General features: G+C 38.5%; 1 protein-coding gene and 1 long non-coding RNA gene across 7 annotated transcripts in view; one reads left to right on the top strand and one right to left on the bottom strand.

Annotated features, from left to right (window-relative positions):
• Positions 1-25,037, top strand: part of LOC309644669 — a 546,086-nt gene that overhangs the window by 250,602 nt on the left and 270,447 nt on the right. The gene's annotated exons all lie outside the window — the stretch shown is intronic.
• Positions 1,968-24,928, bottom strand: BPNT1 (3'(2'), 5'-bisphosphate nucleotidase 1). 6 transcript variants are annotated; one of them, XM_082427643.1, is made up of 11 exons: positions 24,817-24,928; positions 21,552-21,736; positions 17,169-17,296; positions 14,091-14,195; positions 13,284-13,391; positions 11,994-12,042; positions 10,678-10,769; positions 9,502-9,546; positions 6,413-6,610; positions 3,914-4,019; positions 1,968-2,867 (listed from the first exon to the last, which is right to left on the bottom strand). In XM_082427643.1, exons 3-11 carry the CDS (start codon positions 17,286-17,288, stop codon positions 2,719-2,721), a joined length of 972 nt encoding a protein of 323 aa, XP_082283769.1. In that variant the 5' UTR covers positions 17,289-17,296; positions 21,552-21,736; positions 24,817-24,928; the 3' UTR covers positions 1,968-2,718. The 6 variants fall into 6 exon arrangements, with proteins under 6 accessions (XP_082283769.1, XP_082283768.1, XP_082283767.1 ...); XM_082427642.1 differs by lacking the exon at positions 24,817-24,928 and having other exon boundaries at positions 21,593-21,806; XM_082427641.1 differs by lacking the exon at positions 24,817-24,928 and having other exon boundaries at positions 21,450-21,586.

Raw genomic sequence — 25,037 nt, forward strand, 5'->3', positions numbered from 1 at the left:
TTTTTTTTTTTTTAAAGATTTTTATTTATTGACTGATTGCTACGTTGGGTCTTCGTTTCTGTGCGAGGGCCCTCTCCAGTTGCAGGGAGCGGGGGCCACTCCTCATCGCGGTGCGCGGGCCCCTCACCGTCGCGGCCCCTCTTGTTGCGGAGCACAGGCTCCAGACGCGCAGGCTCAGCAACTGTGGCTCACGGGCCCAGCCGCTCCGCGGCATGCGGGATCCTCCCAGACCAGGGCTCGAACCCGTGTCCCCTGCATTGGCAGGCAGATTCTCAACCACTGCGCCACCAGGGAAGCCCCAAAAAAATGGTTTTGATGATGTGGCACCTGCCTGCCTCCCCGACCTCACTTTATAACATTCCTTTCTTTGTTCACCTTACTTCCGCCTACTCTGGCTTCCTTCCTGTGTTTGTTTTTTTGCTTTCTCTTCTCAGAGACAATGTGCTTATTATTCCCACTAATAATCCCAGCTCTCGATATGGTTGACCTCTTTCCATCCAGTTTTCATCTCAGACATCACCTCTTCAGAGAAGACATCCCCACTCTATCTACCGGATATCTTCTTCCCCCCATCCCTCCCTGCCTCCGCTGCTTCCCAGCTCATCTTCCTGCTTGATTTCCTCTACAGCATTTTCCACAATCTAAAATAATTTCATTTACTTATTATCTGTATTGCTTCACAAGAACATGAGCTCAACAAAGGAACAGACTTATGTCCACTGTTGAATGTTCAGTACCTAGAGCCATGCCTAATATACAGCAGGTGCTCAAAAAATATTTGTTGAGTAAATGAATGATGGAATAAATGGAGGCCAAGGTGAGAGAAAACATGGTATTTTGGGGGAACTTTAAATGGTTGAGCATGGCTGGAGTACAGGTTAGTGAACAGAGGTGATCCTGGAGAAGGAAGAAGCTATAACATCAAGAGGTTCATATGTCATTGTAATGAACTTGCATTTTATCCTAAAGGCAATAGGAAGCCAAAAAAGATTTTTGAGGAAGGGAGTGGCATTACTAGATTTGGTTTTTTAAAAAACCTGGAGCCAATGAGAGATGGATTGGAGAGGAGTAACAGTGCAGGAAGGAAGATTTGACAGGAAGACACTGCAGTGATTCAAGGAAGAAATAAAGGGGTGTGAGTGTGTAAATTAATGTAGAAGAAATGGGAATGGAGAGAGAATGCAGACTTCCAAATATGTCACTTGGATAAAGTTTTTATATAAGAGCCTATAGAAAATACCTTCAAAGTTATTCTCACATTGTACTTAGATTGCTTAAAAAATTAGGTTTAGTCCACTGTTTGCATATAGATAGAGAACTCTTTTCTTAGAAGGAAGTACTTTCCAAACATGGCCAACTATCAGGATCACCTTGGGGATTTGTAAAATAATTTAAGGAGGGGTAGGCAAGAATGAAGAGTTTTTTAGACATAATTTAGAGATACTTGTGAGACATCAAAGTAGGCTTTTGGGTATAGAAATCTAGAGTTTGAGAGTTCTAAGCTAGATACAGATCTTGGAATTCTGGGTAAAAGGCCCTTAAGTGAAGCCGTATTTGTGGGTTAGATCATCTAGAGAGAACCTAGGACAGAATCATGGTGAACACTGACATTCAAGGAAAGGGAGACAAAGAGAAACCAAGAAAGAAGACTGAGTAGGAGTGGCTATTAGGGGGAAGAAGAAAAACAGGACAGTGAGAAGAGAGTTGCAAGAGGGAGAGGGGCCAATGGCGTCAAAGCCACAAAGACCTCTTCCTGCAGCTGCCTTGTGAAAACAGTACTCCAACACCGTCTCTAGTGAGTGTTACACTTAAATGACTACCGAATCCCTGGAGTAGCTGTCTTAAAGTACACAGAATTTTAAGACAAAACCGCTTGGCTGGAGCCTGTGAATTCATATTTTCTGAAAAGCTTCCCAGGTGATTCTGACATGCAGTGGGTTTGGGAATGATTAATTTAAACCACTTGCTTAATACAATGAGAGAAATTTATTTAAAAGCACAGGACAGAGACCTAAAAAATAAAAACCTAGGCAGAATGTCAGAATAATTTTGACAGCATACATTATAATCTTCCTTTGGAAGGAATAGGAGCAATTACCTAACTTTCCACAGTTAAACTGCATAGTGATGCCATAAGAATAAAGTAATGCCCACAGTAGAGAATACATAGTTTCCCACTACTTAAGAACAAAAAAAGCTGGTGAATAACAGAGAGAGCTAGAATTAAATAATTTATTATAAAGAAATGTTTCTCCAAAATCTGTGTCATCAACATATAGAATGATATTTTAATGTATTCAGAATGGGAGTAGGAAAACTCTTTACATTACTGTGAAAGACAAGAATGAGATTTAGGTAATAACTTGTAGTTCTGTGCCGTAAAGAAATCTGGTTTACAAAACAGGAATGCTGATTCAACAATACACCAGGATGGCCAGTTGGAACTAAGCTTTTCTTTCGTTGCTCCAAATAAAAGGAGGAAAAATGAAATGTGAAATATACTGACTTTACAAGTTTTCCAGATGTCAAAGTTGGTCTGGTTAATTCATTAATCAAGACGTTTAAAAATTCAATTTTCTACTCCTAAGTAACCAAATGTAAATCGCTGATCAGCAATGAATGAAGTAAAGGTAGAGCTCAAATTCCATCCAATTAGTTTTAAAGTGTATTATTTCGAGGAGCAAGTCCTTCTCCTGGCTGAGTTGACGAGATTTCCCTTCAAGGAACAAGTACATTTTTAACAGATTCGGGAACTCGACTTGCATAGTAGTCATAATTCCTCAGTGTGGCCAGGACGCCAGCTGAGTTCATGTGCTTCACCTCCTTGTTATACTGAAGGGCATTTCCATGGATATCGGTTAACTTGCCTATGGAAAAAACATCAATACAATGTCAATGGCCGATCAGATCATCATGTTTCTAGTTATTTCTAAGAGCTTCTTGCTTCCCTATATAATAATATCCATTGAATTCTGGATAAAATAAGGAAGATAATGTGTGACCACAAAGGTTAAGTATTAATTCACTTGCAATTTAAGACTACAGAGGAACTTGACTAGCTAAAGGCTAAATCATGATTTTTTCTCCCTGATTAAAATAATTTCACTTAGTATTTTCAATTTATACTTCTCAGTATCAACTAATTTCTCTTTTCCTGGAGTGATTACGTTTCCCATTGGTTATACTCCATCACCCACGATTCCCGGTTTCAAAAGTGTTTTCTTCATTCTACCATTTATTAGTAACACTTTATTTGGTAAGAGTTTAAGTGAAGTATGTTCATAAAACATAACTCTGTTATATTACAGTCTCACTTAACATTCTAATGAGAATGGATCGTGATGAATTTAACTTCCTTGTCATGTAATATGCTGAGATATCAACACAATAATGTACCAGGAGAAATGATAAAATAAAAATCAAGTGTTTAAGAGTAGATGTGATCTGACGTCTATTTGAATTAGAAAAATCATCTTGCTATGTATATATCTGTAGTATTTTTGCAGGCAGATTAAAAAAATTCCAACTCTATGATCTTTAAGCGCTAGCACTGAGACATTTACCAATACAATATTGGCTCAAAAGAAACTAATGATGATGATGATGAATATTTTACTTTTCAAGAAAAAAAACCCCTAAAAGCATTAAAGCCATAAGTTAATAAGGGTTTAATTAAATGAACTGTGTGCAGATCAAGGTCCAAAAGAGAAACTATAACTAAAGGAAAATGAATTCACTGAAAATCTACTTTCTCACCTATGAAATGCGAGGCTTAGATTGGATAACCTCTAACTTTCCTTCCATCTTTTATATCCTAAGAGTCTAGGTAAAGTAACATTACTGAAATATCATGTCCTAGCATAATACAAAAACTGTATAAGAACTGTAATTCCCCCAAATAAAATGGACTAACCTCCCACAGCATGTAAAATGACTTCTGGAGCACAGGTATCCCACTTCTTACATCCAGGACTTGCAAATACATAAGCAGAGGCTTTGCCTTCAATCAGCTGAATAATCTGTAAGGTCAAGAGAATAATTATCCCTCAACCATGAAATAACCGAGGTACAAATAAAGAGAAACTGCTTGTTTCTATCAGTGTATTTCAATTCCTCTGTCAGACTTGGGTTAAAGCCTTTAGCAGGTGTAAATGAGTATTACGAAGAAATATACAGAATACATGCATAATAATGTAGTCATCTGACAGGAAAAAAAGAAGTCAAATAAGCTACAAGGAGTATATCTGAATGGTCTCTATATTCTAAGTTAGTTAAAATAAGGTTTTCTTTTTTATGCTGTTTTTTTTTTTCTTACAGCAAAAGCAATATATATTTGTTGTAGAAAAAATAAAGCTTTTTCATCTTGTAAAAATTTGACCATCATTATATAAAGGATACAGAAATATCAACCAGCACAATAATGTATAGGTTATACTAAGTCCTAACAGATATGCTATGCTGACTAGTCTAACAAGCAGTTTCATAAGTCTTTGTTTCGGCATCGTATCTGTTGCTCTTTCTGCCACCAAAGTATGAATTTTAAAAGAGTCATCTTGGACTTCCCTGGCTGTCCAGTGGTTAAGACTCCGTGCTTCCACTATAGGGGGTGCGGGTTTGATCCCTGGTTGGGGAACCGAGATCCCGCAAGCTGCGTAGTGTGCCAAAAAATAAATAAATAAAAATCAAATCAAATCAAATCAAATCAAACAGTCATCTTACTAATGCCTGTAATATTCATACAAAACTGAGGTCACTGAGGGACTTCCCTGGTGGTCCAGTGGTTAAGACTCCATGCTTCTACCGCAGGGGACGCGGGTTTGATCACTGGTCAGGGAACTACGATCCCGCATGCCGCATGGTGTAGCCAAAAAAAAATATCTGAGGTCACCGATAGAAACCGCATGACTCTCAGCAGTAACTTGCTATCAGCCTTTCATTAGTTGCTTGACTTATTTTTTGGTTATACTGTAAAGTAATTAGTGCTGTAAAATTCAGACTTCAAATATCGAGATGAAGAGGCCAGCCTGGGAGAATGAGGAGAGCCTCAGTGAACACAAGGTAACCAGCTATTCTTTTTAGGATTCCTGTATTCAATGACACGTTCAAACCATTAACCCTTGCTGCAGACTTCTGAGTAAAAGCTTTCTCTTTCCTTTAAGAAATCTGTGTCAAGTCTTACTATGTGCCAAGAACTATGCCAGGTATATTTTTTGAGGGAAGAGGGACTGTGGCTTTCGTCAGATTCTCAAAGAGGTCCTTGATGCAGAAAAGTTAAGAACTGCCCAACAAGGTCTTTGCAAGGAGAAAAGGTGGGAGCTGTGTAGGGTGGGGACTTTGCTCCTACGGGGAATGGTACCTCCTTGGGAATAAAAGAGGTAACGGCATTTCGTAGTTACAAAAGTAGGAGCAAAGAGAAATCATATTTCAGTGACTATCAGGAATATATTTTTACTTTGAAAAGTTTTACATTTTTTTTCAAAATACTGCTATTTTTAAACTTCCATTTTTCATCCTCTTATAAGTAAATGCTTTTAGAGGGAGATCACTTTGGAAGCTGCTGTAAAGGCTGGTTGAGGGATGCTGACAGGTTTCCCCTAGGGCACTGGCGGTTGAGATGCATGAGACATTAGGGAAGAATTAAGAAGATCTATAGGTAGGATCAGATTGATAGGATGTGAGGCAGGAAGGAGGCTAGGATAGCTTTCAGATGTCTAGCTAGAACAGTTAGAAAAATGGCGGTGCCATTAAGCAGATAGGAAGTAGGGAGAGGAACACATCTGGGGGCAGGTAGAAAGAGGATGCGTTCCAACTGGGGATGCCAAATTTGAGATACCTGATGGATGTCATCATGACAACCAAGGGGCAATCAGATGAGAAGAGATCAGGGATGGAGATCAAATTGTGTTCCAATTCACAATGTTCTCAGGAGGATGGCAGCCTAGGTGAATGAATGGGGTAAGTATCCAGAAAGGGGCAGGCAGGCCCATCCTGGAGTCTGTAAAAGAAAGGTCTGGGAAGTAATCCAAGAGGGTTCTTGAGAAAATAAGGACTGGCAAGAGGGCCGGGGTCTTATCCAAATGGCTTATCACTGAATTCTCTTAGATAAAAAAGACTTGAACCACAACATTTAAAAAAATTCAGGGAATTCTCTGGTGGTCCAGTGGTTAGGACACTGTGCTTCCACTGCAGGGGGCACAGGTTTGATCCCTGGTTGGGGAACTAAGATCCCACATGCCACGTGGTACGGCCAAAAAAAAAAAAAAATTCAAATGTTGCTGAAATGTGTCTTTAATGGCAAATTACAATCTTTAATCTCTTCTCCCAAACTCTTATTTCACATTTTGTAACAGCTCAGTATTTCTTTTAATGATTCAGTTGCATTTCAGGGTAGACGATGGATGGATTTTGGTACCTTATTTCCTGCTCCTCCCACTCGCAGCACATCATCAGGGTTCATAGCAGCAACGCAGTCCGTAACCAACTGGCTGTTATGGGACCGGGTAGTTGTGATAATGTGTTTCCCGGCAGGCACTTCTTTCAGCTGAAACCCGAAGGCACCTAAACCTAAAACTCCCCAGATTGTTCTCCCCAACACAGCATCTGGTCCTGCCTATGTAAATGGGTGAAACAATGGCAAAGCTTGTCATCATTTGGAGAGAAAGGTTCGCCATAAATAGAACATTTAGTTACGTTAGCAACATGATTTTTTAAAAATAAAAACATGATAATGTTATAAAGTACAAAAGCAGTATCATCGACAAAGAAATTTTCCTGAGAACATCAACCGATTATTCTCATTGTTGTTTTGGTTAATAATTGGGTTTCAGGGAGTTCCCTGGTGGCTTAGTGGTTATGATTCTGGGCTTTCACTGCCGTGGCCTGGGTTCTATCCCTGGTCGTGGAACTGAGATCCCACAAGCCACACAGCACTGCCAAAAAAAATAATAATAATTGGGTTCCAAAGGTAAGGAAAGGAACTTCTGGTTATTCCCTGGAGTCTTCAGGAAAGGCAACATCACATACTGATTCCTGTTCCTTTCAGAATTATCCAACAATCTCATTATTGTATTTGAAAATAGCTGTTTGCAAAAGGTACGTAAGTCCCCAGGAAATGAAACACCATGTATTGATTACTTTTCATTGTCCAAGGAACAATAAGGATCACATTACTATGGGAATAGGTAATGGTGATAATATAATAATGCCGCTATAGAGACAAAGCGAGTAAATATGCCGATACTGAAGAGTGGCCATGTATGATGGGGTCAGGGTTAAAAGATTTTACTGACAATTGTGGTGGTAAAATGACAATGACAACGCAATCCCAGAATCTGTATTTTCCTTTGCAGCACTCAAAGAACTTTCAGCCACACTGTTATAACTATACACTTCATATAGAAAAACATAACTGGTATTTCATGGAAAGTAAACCTGATGCATAAAAGATTAACACAAAGTCATCAAAATACCACTATATCAATAGAGTAGACATACAGACATATATTTTTACTTAATACTAAACATGTACCATGCACCACACTAAGTGCTTTACATATATTATCTCATTTAATCCCCAGAACAATCCCATGAAATAGTATTATCATCCTTATTTTAAAGATGAGAAAAATGAGTTTTGGAATCATTCGGTAACCTGACCAAGGACTCTAGGAAGATCATAATCAAACTCAGGCTCATCTGTGTTCAAAGCCAGTATTTTTCGGGACCTCCCTGGTGGTCCAGTGGTTGAGACTCTGTACTTTTCCTGCAGGGGGCGTGGGTTCGATCCCTGGTCGGGGAACTGAGATCCCATATGCCACAGGACGTGGCCAAAAATAAATAAATAAAAATTTTTTAAAAAGCCAATGTTTGTCGTCACTAAACTAGTAGACTACCTCGGTTTACTTCTCAAAATGCTTTCACACACATCGTCTCATTTACCTACAGCAGTACTCTGGGTGCTGTCATAGTGAAATATGCTTGGGCTGCAGGGTTGGATTCCCTGGGAAGCAGCCTCTGAGATAGGTAGGGTGTTTATTAAGGACTGCCCTTGGGATCAACACCTGTGGAAGGGAGGGGAGTGGGCAGGGGGAGAAACCGAGCTGTGGTGCAGACACGACCACAGCTTCAGCCAACCCCACGGGGAGCTCTGGAGCCAGAATGGCTCTTCAGAGTTCTACCAAACTGGGGAGAACACATCCCAAACTGGGATGAGATGCCAGGCCTTTACACCCCTCCAATCATCAGTCACTAGAAATGGACTGCCTTGGGAAGGGGCGTGTTCTTCACAGGTGAGGCGATCCCCGAAGAGGCTGAGAGCTGAAGGCTTTGTGCGGACAGCACTCCCAGCAAATGGGGCAACACAGGAACCAAAAAACAAGCACTGGGGGCTCAGTGTATGTTCGAGTGCTTCCCCTCTTCCCTCTTGAGTTCACACTATAGGAGAGGCTGGAATCGGAAAAGTACAGAGAGGCTCTGTGTGCTCGTTATGCTTCAGCTCAATTGCTGAGACTAATTTCATGTGCTCAAGAAACCTATTTATTAATTCAGCTCTCCAGTTATTCTGAAAACGAAAGGAAAGCATACTAAATAGAGGACATGAGCATTCTGGTCCCTAAAAACTCAGATGACCTCTGTGAATGAATATGTCAGCAAAGAGGATGGGACCGTGGAATCTGGCGCCCGGATGAGGTAAATGCAATCCCCTGAGGCAGCCAGCTAGCCTTCCTCTGTGCTCCTGATCTCTCAGCCTCTCTTGCTGACTCCCTCCTTCAGAGTTCCCACACCAACTGTCTGGGGGGGGAAAAGGCTAACATTTTCACCTTACTGATGAGTTCCGTAAGATTCCTAATGGTTAAGGAGCTACCTCCGATATACAGACAGACTGGGTTTCCCTGCACTATTCCATGTTCTTTCCTTTGAGTGCTTCCCAGCTTCAGTATCTGTGAGAAGCAGTAATAAAGTCTGAATTGTAAAAACTCTTTTATCTGGCTCAAGAGAGCAATAGAGAGCAGTGGCTAAAAGCTTGGACTGCAGTGTAGATCCCAGATCTGCCATTGACCAACGAGGGCAGGTTACTTGTCTCAGCTTCCTCTTCTTTAAAACAAGGATAAAGGCTTCCTTAAAGGATTTTGGTGAGTATCAGAATGAGATAATGCATGTGAATCCCTCGAGTCTGTCAGTACACAGTAAGCTCTTGATAAATGTTAGCTATGATGATCATGACTTTAAATTGGACATGCAGCCTTGAAAACTACCAACAAAGCTAAGCAACTTTTCTCCTTGTTGCAACAAATTTTAAGGCATAAGCAAGAGAGAAGGAAGAGAGAAGAGAAAGAAAGTGTACAGAAGGGAATGTGGGGAAGGGACAGGTAGCAAAGGAGAGAAGCAGAGCAGGAGAAAATGAGCTGGTACCTGGGATGGGCAGTGACTCCTGGGGTACCACAGGTTGCCCACCTCTTTTCTACCCACTAGTGCAGCCAAAAGCCTAGCTATTTTCCTCACCTTTGCTTCATTCCTGGGTTCCCTTAACTTTTGATTTTCATTGTTCTGTGGAAAATGAATACAATTTTTCTGATCTTAGAAAGAAGTGATGGAAATTGTTAACAACTCCTAAGCGCTTAGATCTTTTTTTGATAAAAGGTGCCATGCACTGCAATATTATCTATGAATTAAATGCCCCTATTTCAAGTATCAGTTCTAGCTTGCTTTAAAGTTTACATGATGACTGCAAACTTGTGTCTGTGTATAATACTGTATAAACATTAGTCATATTAAAAGAATTAATGGACTCTTAAGCAGTTCAATATGAGACTTTCCCAGTAATGAATGCAAAAATATTTTTGCTGAATAATCATAAGATGCACATGATTATAAATAAAAAGTTAAAATCACATAAATGATATTAAAAAAAACAAATTTATCTTAGAAATAGAGATTAATCCTGCTCTTCACTCAAATTGGAAATTCAGAAGTAATAGTCCCCACTCTGGTTACTTTGTTTCTCCAAAGTTCTATCAAGGTCACACTAATGTAAATACCTTAAGTACCTTATTGCAACCATTTCCTTTAACATTTAACATGATCTAACAGTATATTCCTGATTTGGAATTACATTAGCCTCTTACTTCTAAGGAAGACAATTTCTTGGGAGTATAGTAGAAAGTCAAAGCAGATTAGAGAGACAAAATGAGAGAAAAGAGTACAAGAACATATTTAGTTAATGCTGACTATAATTTAGGCACTATGTAGTATTACCTGCAAAACAACATGGCTAGCCTCTTTTCTTGGTTGAAATGGTTCATTTCTTCAACGTGCTTCAAGCACCACCTGTAAATCAGGTGTCTCAATGACCAAGCTAACCAAGAGCCATATCAGTAATTCCCAAACTTTTGCTTATGATTTGAATCATAAGGCATACATAAAAAATCTGTGCAAATCATACAGTGTGTCTGTGTACAGTCACATACATACATACACATTCCTGGTATCAACACCCCCCAGAGGACCTGATTCAATACGTCTGGGGTATGACCTGGGAATCCTTACTTTGAAAAGCTCCCCCAGATGATTGCATGTGTGCAACCAAGCTAGAAATCATTGGATCAGATAACATTAAGAATCATATAAAACCATAATTATTTATCTAATAAAATATTTTGGTATCATTTATAGTAATACCTGGTAGTTGTAATATGGCTGGTTAATAACTCCTGCTATGGCTTTTCCTTCATAAGCAATTCCAATAAGAACTGTTACATTGTCAAGAAGACCTAAAAAGAAGAAATTCGGATCAATTACATAACTTTCTCAGGTTATGACTCATCATCAGCACATCAATGGCTCCAAGTTATTTTTGCAATAAAGGTAAGGAATTTGCAATGATTCATCCATGATTAAACCTACTTCTGGCAAAATACACAAATTATGAGAGTTGGCCAGGGACAGAAGTAGGGACTACGGCCACTTAATTGAATTGATACACATGGTCTCATTAGTAATAATCTGTAAACCAATCAAGTAAATCAGCCATAACTCCTCAGCCATCATCATTAGATTCCTCTGTGCCCCCCTCTACCACCATCTGACTCACCTCTGCCTGCTAGATCACTCTCGATTCCAGGATTACTCTCTAGATTTGCATTTCAAGCCTCTAAATTAAGATTTCTCACAGTGGGGCCGATGGACTAACAAGCAGCATTAGAATTAACTGGCTCAATTTTTTCAGTACAGATTCTCAAGGCTCCTTTGCAGAGCTAGTGAATCAAAACCTCTGGAGGTCAGAGATGAGAGCTGAACAAGCTGTTTAGGTGTTCTTACACTCACTAAAGCTGCCTAGAGCTCCCCTATTTCTCAGTGGATTACAGAGACGTTTTCACACGTACTACGGGGTTCACTCATCGTAGATATGTCTCATCCAAGGACAGAGAGAGTTTTTTCTAGGAATTACAAGACAGTTTTCTTTTTTCAGCTGAGAACCAATATAAGAAAACCTACGTTGATCTTCCTCTCAAAAATAAGAATCTAAGCTTATGCTACGCTTCTAAAACCTACCACTCTGGCTCTGAGCCTGGCACTTCTCACTTTAATGTTGCCAACTTTATTTTAATTTGCTGCTTTCTAATTTTGCTCATCTTAGATAATTTCAGGAAGGAGAAATATTGCACTGTGTTTCAAAACCCATCTTTAGAGGTGAGGCTGTGAAGTGAGACAGCAGTTCTCAGAGGAAGCGAGTGAGGGATGGGCATGGGATGGTGGCAGAGCAAGGAGATACAGTGACACTTTTCATCATTTTTCTACCCAGTAAAGCTGGGGGTTCAGTATAGTCCCTTTGGTTACATCGGTTTAATGTTAGTTATTTTCATCTAGGGGACATTACGATTGTGGGACTGGTGGAGTATGGGGGGGTTGGTATTTGAAGGAGATTAAATGTTTACAACTAAACATCATATATTAGTCCTACTGCTGTCAAATACAAATATAAAAGAGATACCAACCTTCAGTATATTCCTTGGTACCATCCAGAGGATCAACCCAGACCACAAGCTAAAAAAGAGGAAATGTCCAAATTGAGCATCTAAGATTTAAAAAATTGATTTAAATAGATAAACTAAAACTACCTTTTTTTTAATTTTTGAAACTATATTATGGGTGGCTTAAGCCAAGGTCATCAGTTTTGTAATAATTAAAAAATAATAGTAAAAAAATATTTTGTAATAAAATATTAACACAACATTGTAAATCAACTATACTTCAATAAAAAATTTTTTTAGTATAAAATGGTTAACTGGTAAAAGTTTATTGCTACCTGAACACTAAACATGTGGCCATGAACATCCTGGGCTCTAGATGGTGATATAAAGAAAACTTGAAAGTGGCACCAAAAATGTTTTGTGTGGATGCTACTCATTTTTATATATAAATGTTGATTTAAGATAAATGATGACAGTCTGATTATCGTAAGGACACACGTGTATACGGCCAAGAAAAATGAATGGTTTATAAAACTGGCAGTAGCATAAAAAAGAAATCCCCTCTTCTTAGGACTTTTAATATGATTCAGGATACGAAGCCATTAACCACTAGATGCTTGATGTAAATTTGTGAGGGCATATTTCTGACGGGAGACACCACATCTTTCTTTTCTATACTCCATATCACAGAACAAAGTGCCTTACTCATAGTAAGTGCTCAACGAATGAGTGTTAAATAAATTAAAACTCAAAAATTAAAGAAGTTTGATAGTTATCTGAAGTCATAGATTTAATTTAAGCAACTATAAAAAGCAAGGGGGGTAATTTTTATGGCCTTCCAAAAATATAAGGTAGCAATCCATTTCATCTCCTTCCAGCTCCAATTACCAATGAAATGTTTTACTACCAAATTTACTAAATAACAGATTTTCTCCCTAAAAGTATTTTGTTTTTTGGCCGTGCCACGCGGCTTGCGGGATCTTAGTTCCCCGACCAGGGACTGAACCTACGTCCCAGCAGTGAAAGCGCCAAGTCCTAACCACTGGACTGCCAGGGAATTCCCCCAAAAGTATTTTTAATAACAGTTTTAGAGTGAAGAGGAAATCAATAGGATGAAAAAATGAACTCGAAGTTAATAGGTCAGACATCCCATATGATTGCCAGGCACTTATATGTTGGCTCTGAAAGATTTCAAGTTCCTGGTTTCCCTTGTTTTATAACTACCAAGTTTTCATCATGATGGCAAATTTTATTTCCTTTACTACGACAAAAACTGAAGATAAATAGAGAGTTAAGTAATAACATGGATCATACGTCTTCCTCTTTGATAGCAGTGTACTGTGATGGGCATGGTTGCTTCAGTATCTCCTCCCACTGACCATCTTCAATCAGCTCTTGATCCACGTCTTCAGGAGGCAGATCCTAAGGCAGAGAACACTGATGATGACCGAAGCTGTTTCCTGTTTACAGAATGCCGTTTGTCTCAGCAACAAGAAGAAATGCAGTACCATAGTTTTCACTAGTCCCTCCTGTTTACCATTTCTATTTAGAGCTTTTAAAGCACACTGAATAAAATTGCGAAAACAACCACATATGGCTCATCAAGGTTGATTACAAAGGATCCCAACTTCGTTATCCTGAACAAGGATTAAAAAGAAAAGAATTTTTAAGTAGTATACACTTATTTACACAAGTGACTCTGCCATCAGCCATGTCGAACTCTCAAATACATGAGATGTCAATTCCTTCACCTTCACAGCGTTAGTCTTTGAATAAGTATGCAAATAAGCCTTAATTAAAAACAAAAAAAAAAAACCAGGAACAATAAAACCCGTTTTATTCCAAAGTTCTAGAACTCTACCCATCTTATGCTTTGTATGTGGAACGTCACAACAATAACCATATCATCTATGGTCAAGAACTGACACATCTGGCCTAGAAATAAACCAAAATATTAAAAGCAGGTATTTTCTGAAAGTCCAAGAACCATGATAGTTATTTTTGTGTTAAAACACAAAAATATAATGCTTGAAATCATAAAAGTGGTGTATAAATCACTAAAGGGGCAATTACAAATCCATACAGTAAACAGGGATTAAAAAAAATATACGATAGTCTTACCTCTTCCCCTATAATTGTTAGTTTGGGGAATTTCCGTGCCAAAGAAGAGCATATGCTCATTTGAACTAATCGGTCCGCCTTGGTCTGCAGGTCTGTTGCACAGGTCTGCAACAAAGAATGCACATTTTAGCAGAACTAAGTATGAAATAAGTTGTTCTTTGATGCCTCATGCGTGATTATCTATATCCATTTAAATTACACTGTCTGTTTTAAGACTGATCGAGCTTACCATCATATGAGTCAATTTCTTGGCTTGGTTTTTCTCATGGGATTTATAGTGGCTAAAGTTTGGAAAGGAGCTTTTAAATTACTTAGAACATTTTCTCCCCCAGTTCACAAATTCCTTTTATAAGATCTCTACATTAATCTTTTGCTTAAGCAGGTTGACAGACAGGAAATTCACAATTTTCAAGGCAGTTAATAATAATAAATAACTCTTTAGTTATTTAAAAGGTATTTCTTATATGGATCCTTCTATAAACTCCACTCATTAATCCTAATTTTAATAATTCAAGAGGTCCTCAGAATGATTTGTTATTTCTTATTTCAAAATTTTTATTTCTAAACTATTAAAAAAATAAAAGTGAATGGCAGTAATATTTACTACATAACTCACCTATGGCACTCAACTCAATCCATAACTCATATAGTCACACTTCTGAAAGACAGTGACCACTTCCTTGGTTAGCTTGCTTTCAGAGAATTAGGACATGTTGCAATTTATACATGCCTGTTTAGGTGGATTTACACATTATTTTATCTTAAATAGCAGATCTTTCACAATACTTCGTAAGGAGATAAGGAATGACTACGAAAATCAAAGTCTTTTCTGCCACAGTGAAGTCTGCTGGTTGTCTCGATGTAAAGATCAATTTTGCTAGAATGTAGTGCCACAAAGGCAGAGATCTTTGTTTTATTTTCTAAAGAACTGTGCCTGGCACACAGTAGGTGCTCTGTAAATATCTGTGGAATGAAACTACTTAAAAGAATTGTTGAAATTGAAGATTACTTACCTATCAATCAAGTTTAGAGACCACTGCTCCAGAGAAAAAAAGACACATTGATAGCCATTCAACTCTACGAGGAAAGCTCTCCCAACTCTTCTCTAGGATAATATATTTCCTGCTCTTTCTACCGACATAGTGCCAGATCTCACCATTCTAGATACTTTGTGTGACAAATCTGTTTTTGCCCTGTCTCTTTTAAAATGAGGTGTCAACAAGTGGATATAGAGTACTAGAAGTGTCTGACCAGTAGAGAGACAGTGAGGTTATTATCTTTCTTTCTAACTTGAACACTGTATTTCTATTAATCTTTAGCTATCAGGTACAAAGTGGTCCATCTAATATAATCACAAGAGAAAATCAATTTAAACAAAATAAATAATGCTAAGAGAAAAATATGCAAAGATATGATCCAAAATATTGGCGGTGGTGGCCTAATAGATGATTTTGTACTTTTTGCTATTTTTCTCCACTTCCTGTGTTCCATAACAGAGAAAACAATAAAAAAGAAAAGATAGTAAGATTAGTAGCCTTCTGAAAGTAGCTGTTTTACATTGTTGGCTTGTCATTGAGCATGTATGTGATCAACTAAAACCTCTTTTTCACACAAATTTGAATCAGACTCCCCCCTTATTACTTGAACATTAATATAGGACTTTATTCCTATTGTAATATCTTGTTGAATTTGGCGCACCTTTTTCAGAGTTTGCAACTATTTTGAATACTTATTCTGTAATCCAATACAACAACTAGCCCTTCCAGCTTCATTTTATTGACATATTTGATAAGTATCCTTTCTACATCCTCCTCTTCCACAACACTTTTGAAAAGATGCATTCAACAATTTTTTTAAACTATATTTAAGTTAATGGCTAAAGAGACGAAGACAGTCAGGAGCAGAGTCCTACGATCTGTCACCAATGACCCTTTTCCAGCTTGAAAGTGAATCATGAATAAAATTATGGGGTAACATTGTTCACCTAGTTATGAGTACACCTAACAGTGGCTCAGGTTGGGGGATGAGAAATATCATCTATATATTATAAATAGCTTGAATGCTTTTTGAAAATGGAAAATGAGGGACTATAACAAATTTTTTTTAAAGTTGATTCAAATCAATTTTGATTTCAAAATCAAGATACCCTATATCTATTTCCTATACTATTAAGCCCATAAATCTATCAAAAAAGGAAATGAGATTTATTTCACTAGTTCTTGTGATTTTTATTCTTAATTTTTAAAAGTAGTTATATTGAATATCCTATAATTAGTTCACAGAAACTTATTTCTAAGTTGTTTTTTACTTATATATAAGGTCCTTATTTTTTTATACAAATAGCCTTAAATAGATGCTTGACTAATCATAAAGGAGCGTCTTAACTACATCTCTATGTCAAATCATTAAAATGTTTATCATATCCTAAAATTTTCCCACTTGGGCAAAATTACAATACAATCTTCCTTAAAGATTATGACAAAAAGTCAATATGTGGAAACTTACACTTAAAATTTGTAATATGAAATAATCATCAAATCTTGTGGAAGAAATTATATTTTAAACTAGAACACATGCATGGTGGGACTTCTTTTAAGAATCAACTACCACTATAAACTATCTTTCTGTTAACTTACCTAAGTTTTTAATGACCATACTGGAAAGAAAACCTTTGCTTTAGGTTTCTTTTCCATGCAGAAAAAACATTTTAAAGCTTTGAATATAGGGGATACTTATTTAAATGCCAGATGTTACCAAACATGTCAAGTTCACCAAGGACTGCACGGCTCTGCAAGAAGTAGATTACTTCAGGATATGAAGCTTGGTTCCAGCGCTCTGGAGCTAGACAGCAGTTAGAAGGCCCAGTCATATAAATAAAGGTTTTGGAGGTAGGAAGTCTGGAGTCCTCTGCAGAGCAGAAATGGAGCCCATTTGAACTAAGGGTCTTGCAATCTCCATAAGGGAGCCATTAACTATTTATTTCAACTATTAAAGTCTGTCCAGATTATTATATCCTGTTAGCTAAACCTCAAGGGACAAAAACAGAGTTGGTATGAAATGAGACGAGACTTTCAGTACCTTCTCCACGATACCCAGGTCTCCTTCAGCAATAACATGCCTGACTATCGTTCCTGCCTTTTGAGCAATAGAATATGCTGAAGCCACCAACCGCATCAACACAGTGTGACTGGAAGCCATGATGTGCCCTAAAGGAAAATCGAGAGGAATGTTATGTTACTTTCAAAGCCAACTGCTGGTTTCATTTACTTGAATTCAATTCAACACATTGGTATTGAGTGTTTACTTGGGACTGCTTCAATTACCTGTGTAGATTCTCTGATAAACATTTACTAAGAGAGACTTGGAAAAAGACTCCATTTCAGCATTAGTTCTACCAATAAATTCTATAGTATTCTTTCTCTCTGCAGATGGGACATTTTGAGGCATGGGGGTAACTGGCCCAGGACTATGAACACGTGAAAAAGTTTTATGTATGACGAGTGTAATGTGCAAAGGCTGTGGACGGTGCTTCAGGGGCTAAAAAATAAGGTATAATAGCTGCCCTTAAGGAGCTAATATTTTGGTGGGCTGCGGGTAAAATACTGTAACCTAATGTCTATAACATAAAACTGGTAAGTGCTGACAGAGGTATGAAGAGCATAAGGGACGTGTGTGTATGCGGGAAGTAATTAAAAAGGGGAGGGACTGCATGTGATTCCATTTCCTTTCTGAAACTCAATGAATATTCCTTTAGAGATTAAATAAAATTTAGTCTGCTGGTTATTGACTACCATCCTCATCAGTAGCAAAATCAAGAGAAGCAGCATAACCCCTGGACTGAAGACCAAGCATTTGGAAAAGTAATGAGTGTCAAGCAGCCCCTGGCCCAATAAAAAATGTGAAAAAAACAGTCTTTAGGATCAAGTATTTTCCTTTTTGAAAATACAAATTCAAATCCTGCAATTTTATTGACTGCTTTGATGCTGGGATACATCACCCAGATTCCCTCTGGGGTTGAAGGACTTACTTCCCCAGCTGCTGAGAGGGCTGCCAACAGATGGTCTTTGGCTGCCACCTTTCTTTAGGAATTCATCTGCTGAGAACAGTCATTTCACCTGAAACTGGTCAACAGGGGGGTGTAAAGGCCATTCCTCACTCCAGCTGGGCTGCCACCCCAATTCTGATGGGCCTTCCTAGCTTCCAAATTCCCAGTGGGGTGGGCTGAGCCTTAGCTGGGACTGAATCATGGTCCAACTGCCTTCATGCCCCATCCTGAGCCACTGTTAGGTGTACTCATAACTAGGTGAACAATGTTACCCCATAATTTTATTCATGATTCACTTTCAACCTGGAAAAGGGTCATTGGTGACAGATTGCAGGACTCTGCTCCTGACTGTCTTCTTCTCTTTAGCCATTAATTTAAATACAGTTTAAAAAATTTGTTGAATGCATCTTTTCAAAAGTGTTGTGGAAGAGGAGGATGTAGAAAGGATACTTATCAAATATGTCAATAAAATGAAGCTGCAAGTCCTTAACTTCTTTATAGCAGTTCAGATTACATCCACTGTACTTCCTTCTCTACCAGTTTTACACCTTATGGGTTGTAAACCACTAACTTTTGTAAGCATGTCTCTCTGAAAGCTTATTCAAAAACAGGGGTTAAAGGCACAGGCACTGAAGCCTACTTCCTGTGTTCAATTCCTAGCTCTGGCACACATTAGTTGTGTGACCTTGGGAAAGCCACTTAAATCCTCTGTGCCTCGATTGGTAAAATGGAGCTAGCAATAGTATTATAACATAGAGTCATGGTAATTATTAAATCAGTCTCTGGCACAAGGTAAGCACTCAATAATGCTGGCTAACCATTATTACAATGATTATTCTCATTGCTGGCTATCCTGCAGGGACATTAGGGCAGCATTAAGGGCAAAAAAAATTCCTATAGCTTCTGCCACATTATTTTGACTCTGAGGATATAATATTACCAATATGACCCAGAATCACAGCACAGGTTCTTTTTCGTAACGTTCTGGGCTTGAGGCTTGGAGTATGAAAAAAGGTTGTACAACATTTAAGGCAATCAACCTAATATCCTATCATTTAAGGAATCTTTATAGCTGTCAACATGGCTAGTTCAGAAGGACAAAAACAATAGGAATCAAATGATCCATTTCTTCTCATAGCCTGGGAGAGGTATCTTGAATTCAATATAAAGGTGGTGAGCATATGAGGATTAGGTTCTTAAAATAAGTGATGAAATGGGAACCCAGGGGGAGTGCAGTAGTATCCGAGTTGAGGAGATAGAGCTGGGTGTCTGCGGAGGCCAAGATGATAGGAGTGTGCAGGGCAGAGTACCAGAGAGACCTCTGGAGATCTGCTAGTCAGTGCAGGCAGGTGAGGAAACTACCTGAAGCCGGGGCATGCACCTCCCGAAAGGAACAGTAGATGTGATCTTCAGAGCTCACACGGCTTGGGAGCTCATGTGCCCACTAGCCAGTGGGAGACCTCATCATTCACAGGACACTGGTTAGAGTAACACACATTGCAGGTGGGAATGTAAGAGGGTGCAATTACTTTGGGAAACAGTTTGGCTGACCCAGCATTCCACTCCTAGCTATTTGCCAAGAGAAAAAAAAGTGTAAGTCCTCACAAAGACTTCCTTATGAATTTTGTTTGTTTGTTTGTTTGGTTGTTTGTTTTTTTTTTTGGCCACACAGCACGGCACATGGGATCTTGGTTCCCCGGCCAGGGATAGAGCCCACGCCCTCTGCATTGGAGGTGCAGATTCTTGACCACTGGACCGCCAGGGAAGTCCCAAGACTTCTTCATGAATGTTTATAGCAGATTTATTTGTGACAGACAAAATCTGAAAACAACCCAAACGTCCCTCAACAGGTGAGTGGATAAACAAATTATATCAAATTATACACTTTAAATATTTACATTGATTTTATGATAATTATACCTCAATAAAGCTGCCAGAACCATAAAAAAAAAAAAGAAAGAAAAATAAATAAATAAATAAATGATGAGTTCCCAATCAAAATACTAAGATAATTTATCTTTTGGAACTTGACTATAACAGAGCAAATTCTGACAAAAAGAGTAATGAGCATATATCAAAATATGATATAAAACTATAGTAATTAAAAGTTTAGTCCTGGGCAGAATTTGAGAGACAAATCAATGCAATCAAATAAATTCCAGAGATAGAGCCAAATACACTAAAGGTGATAATTCAAATCATGGAGGAAAGTTAATTGTGCAAAAAATGGTGGGGACAATTGCTAATCTTTTAAAAAAGTGTTGGAATCTTTTTGCCTTCTTTATATCAATGTATATTCCAGATCAATGCATGATTTTAAAAGTAAAGAATGAAACTATAAAAGTATGGGGATAAAACATGAGTGAAATGTTTTATAAATTTGGAAAAGCACTTTTAAACATGACTAAAACCAAGAATCCATTATATACTGATAAATCTGAAGGCATAAAAATTAAAATGTCTATATAGCCAAAATACCATAAACAAAGCAAACAGATGAGTGACAAAATGATAACAAAAATTTGTATCACATACTAGACAAATGTGCTAATTTTTGTTACATAAGGGGCTTACATATATCAATATGTAAAAGATGAATGATCCAACAGAAAAATGTGCAAATGACGCCAATAGGCAATACTTAGAAAAATAAAAGCAAAGGCCAATAAATCGTGAAATGCTCAATTTCACTAACTATGAAAAAAATGCAATCTAAAACGATGAGAAATGATTGTTCATATATAAGACTGGCATAGATAAGAAAGTTTGCCCAGTGTTGGCTGGAGTGTGAGGGAAGATCCTCCTGAGCATTATTAGCGAGGATGTAAAGTGGTGAAACCACTTTTTTGAAAATCTTATTAACAGTAAAATGTACACATCTTTTAAACTAGCAATTACATTTTCAGGGAATCTAAATAAATAAAGCAAGTCTACAACCAGAAAAGGCAGTAGGAAGAATGTCTGCTATTTTAACGAAATTTAATTTTAGGCGTAAGACAGTCTCTGAATTTGGATGCACTAAAGAACCCACCGTCTAAGTCTGCCTTGTTATTTCAACGACATATAGCCATAAAAAGACCCCGGGGCACGAAAATAACAGTACAGGTAAACAATCAAAATGCTGACACTCAAGAATCTAGGTCCGAAATCGGAATATCTGGAGAAGTACTCTGATTCGCGTAATTTTTTTTTTTTTAACATAAATCCTTTGAATCTCTTCATATCTGTGCATAGGGGTGGAGTTAGGGGAACAATAAACAACTCAGATCTGCCTAAGGCCCTTGCGCTGCCCCGCAGGAGAGAAAATTACTTACAGTGACGAGACTGGCACCAAGTCAGACGAAAGAGACTTCAGGGGTAACCAAAACAGCGTGATCAAACAACAGGTCCCCAGCAGCGTCCAGTACAGCGCTTACCCTCCGGGGATAGGTCATCAGTGGATGCAGACTAAACCTACCTCAGCTACTGAGCATGCGGGAAGTTCGGCGCAGGCGCAGAACAGCTACTTTGCCACCGCCCGGTCTGACTCCAGACCTGCCGGAAAGCTCCGCTTGTCCGTGTTTTCTCCAAGCTTTCCAAGCTTTCCGTAGGCGCCAGTTCCCTGAAGTCAAACCGAAAGGTGTATTAAGTAATCATTCTGGTTTCAGGTGTCTTCCAATACACTTTGTGCGCACAGTTTACTCTTAAGATGTTTGTCGGGTTAGTGATACCGCCCCGTGGCGGCAGGCGGCTACTTAACCTCGAAACCCTACGAGTCCGGGGACTGGCTTCAGGTGGTCCACGACGCCCCTACCTCTGTTCCCCCTAAGAAAACTTTATGCAGAAGTGTTTTACTAGCGTTTATTTTTTTTTTAAAGCATTTATCAGATTCCTGAAAGGGTCTGTGACCCTTTCATTCGGCTACTGATTAGCCCTGGGAGATTTTCTCTCTTCCTCGTCGGATGTACCATATTAATTATTTTTGTTTGTTTTTTTGAAGCACAGAAAAAAAAAACCCCAACAACCTAATTACGACTTTTATTGCACTGCCAAAAGTAAAAACAAACAAGCAAAAACAAAAATTTCCTGTTTATTCATTTTGGCTTTCACCATATATTTAAGGAGCACACTTCTTGTGTCTACCTGTATTTTTGTGTGCATGTGGGAGCCGACCTGCGGTGAGAACAGCAGAGCGAAGAGGCAATGGTCTTTTTTTTCAGTATTGAAAAGCAGGGCACTGTGATTAAAATATAACAATATAAAATAAGATGACAGAGTTAATAGCAAACATATCAGTTATAACAACAAATGTAAATTGTTTAAACTCATCCATTTAAAGAGAAATTCTCTGATTAATTAGAAAGCCAAACCCACTGTTTCATCAGAGTAGAATTCAAGGTAAGAAAAATTATCAAAGGGAACAGGCTTTTTTTTGTTAAAGGTATCCTTTATATTAATAAAACTACTTTATTTTTAAACATTTTAAAATTAAATAACCCATCACTACATTCTCGTTGCTAAAAAACAATCGAAAAACCCCACAACAATCTGTCCAGGCCTTTTCTTTTTTCTTATTTTCCTAGTTTCATATGCTTTATTTTATTTTCACTTTAAAAAAAAATAAATTTATTTATTTGTATTTTTGGCTGCATTGGGTCTTCGTTGCTGTGCACGGGCTTTCTCTAGTTGCGGAGAGCGGGCTTCTCATTGTGGTGGCTTCTCTCGTTGCCGAGTATGGGCTCTAGGCATGTGGGCTTCAGTAGTGTGGCATGTGGGCTCAGAAGTTGTGGCACACGGGCTCAGTAGTTGTGGCACGCAGGCTCAGTAGTTGTGGTGCATGGGCTTAGTTGCTTTGCGGCATGTGGGATCTTCCCAGGCCAGGGCTCGAACCCATGTCCCCTGCATTGGCAGGCGGATTCTCAACCACTGCGCCACCAGGGAAGCCCCATTTTTTTTTATTGGGTAAAAGATTCATTAAGTTCTATAGTGCTTTACAATTATCAAAAATTTTGCACATGGTTTCGTATAATCCCGTAATAACCCTTTTTTCCCCTTCCTGTACTGCCCCTTCCCCTTCTGCTCTCTCTGCTGGTAAGCACTAGTTTGCTGTCTATATGTGTGTCTGCTTCTTTTCTGTTTTATTCACTAGTTCATTGTATATTTTAGATTCCACATATAAGTGATATCATAACAGTATTTGTCTTTCTCTCTCTGACTTATTTCACTTAGCATAATGGCCTCCAAGTCCATTCATGTTGCTGCAAACGCAAAATTTCATTCTTTTTTATGGCCGAGAAGTATTCCGTTGTATATAGACATAACACATCTTATCTATTCACCTGTTGATGGACAGTTACGTTGCTTACATACCTTGACAATTTTGTAAATAATGCAGCTATGAACATTGGGGTGCATGTATCTTTTCCAGTTAGTGTTTTTGTTTTTTTCGGATACATACCCAGCATTGTTGGATCATATGGTTGTTTTGTTTTTAATTTTTGAGAAACCTCCATATTGTTTTCCACAGTGGCTGCACCAATTTACATTCCCATCAACAGTGTAGGAGGGTGCAGACCTTTTCTTAGAACTTCTGTCCCCAGATTGGAATTTTGCTTTATCTTTCCTGATAATGCAGAGCCATACTGCACCATCTGGTTTTGTAGGTTAGACAATTAGGAAAACTCTAAGAGCAGAATACTTACAAATTCTTTACAATGTTTTCCCCAATACTTTACAATTGTTTTAGCTTCATCTAATTCAACAGCAGTTCTTGTTTTTTAGAGACATGCCTTTACTAGATTCTTAAGAACATCAGCTTAGTTTTCATTAAAAAAAAAAAAAATTGGTTTGGGAATTCCCTGGTGGCCCAGTGGTTAGGATTTTGTGCTTCCAATACAGGGGGCATGGGTTCAATCCCTGGTCAGGTAATTAAGATCCTGCATGTGGCAGGGCCCAAAATTTAAAAAAAAAAAATTGGTTTCAGGGAGAGGGTGGTTAGTGAACAATTTTCACTTGTGTGCTCTTCTGTAACTCCTAAAGTTTTGTAATTAGAAAGAAACAATAATTTCTATTAAAAAAAAGAAAACAACTCACCAGAGAGCGGTATCAACAAATGGCTGCCATTACATGGAGTTCTAGTTTGAGAAGACTTTTACTTACACAATCTCATTTGATTTTCATAATAACTGAGTTGTCAGACCATTTATTTTATTGTTACAAATAAGTATAACAAAATTTACCATCTTAACCATCCATTGGTTTTTATAATTAAATTGTATAATTACACAGCGAGTACAACTGGCATGAATAAGTTCAAGGATAAACACAACTGACTGTGAGCCCAACAGGTGGGAAGAGAAGTGTGCGGGTGTCCTAGAGAGTAGCCTTCTGCTCTGATAGCTCAGTGTACCCTCAGTGCAGGTTTTAGGAGTAAACAGAGAGCACTGTTGCATTCAACAACACGTTATGTGGAGGTAGGTTGTACTCGCTAAAGCGGTGCTTCCCAGTAAGGTAGCCATTAGCCCCATGTAGTTGTTGAGCTCTTGGCAAGCTGCTAGTCCAAATGGAGATGTGCTGTATGTGTAAAACACATAGCACATTTCGAAGACTTAGCATGAAGAGAAAGAATGTGAAATATCATACGTATAATTAGCATGAAGAGAAAGAATGTGAACTATCATACTTATAATTTTTGTTAATTACCTGTTGAAGTGATAATATCTGGGTTATACTGGATTAAAGAAAATATACTTTTTAAAAAGGCAGGCCGCTGTGATTGAAATATGAGCCGGTCGCTCCTATCCCATCTCCTCCGGCCCCTGGGAATCAGCCCCGATCCGGGGTGATTATCGCGGGGACGCGTACGTGACCCCGCCCCCTGCGCCTCCACGCCCCTTCCCCGCCCCTTCCCCGCCCCTTCCCCG

Source organism: Balaenoptera physalus (assembly GCF_965194825.1).
Source record: "Balaenoptera physalus genome assembly, chromosome: 1".
Taxonomy (NCBI): Eukaryota; Metazoa; Chordata; class Mammalia; order Artiodactyla; family Balaenopteridae; genus Balaenoptera; species Balaenoptera physalus.

Excerpts from the sequence above, each read along its gene's own strand:
- BPNT1 (XM_082427643.1), bottom strand. The coding sequence starts at position 17,288 with ATGGCTTCCAGTCACACTGTGTTGATGCGGTTGGTGGCTTCAGCATAT. Across the intron at positions 14,196-17,168 it reads ACCTGGGTATCGTGGAGAAG|ACCTGTGCAACAGACCTGCA; the intron begins GTACTGAAAGTC and ends TCTTTGTTGCAG. Across the intron at positions 13,392-14,090 it reads TAACAATTATAGGGGAAGAG|GATCTGCCTCCTGAAGACGT; the intron begins GTAAGACTATCG and ends TCTCTGCCTTAG.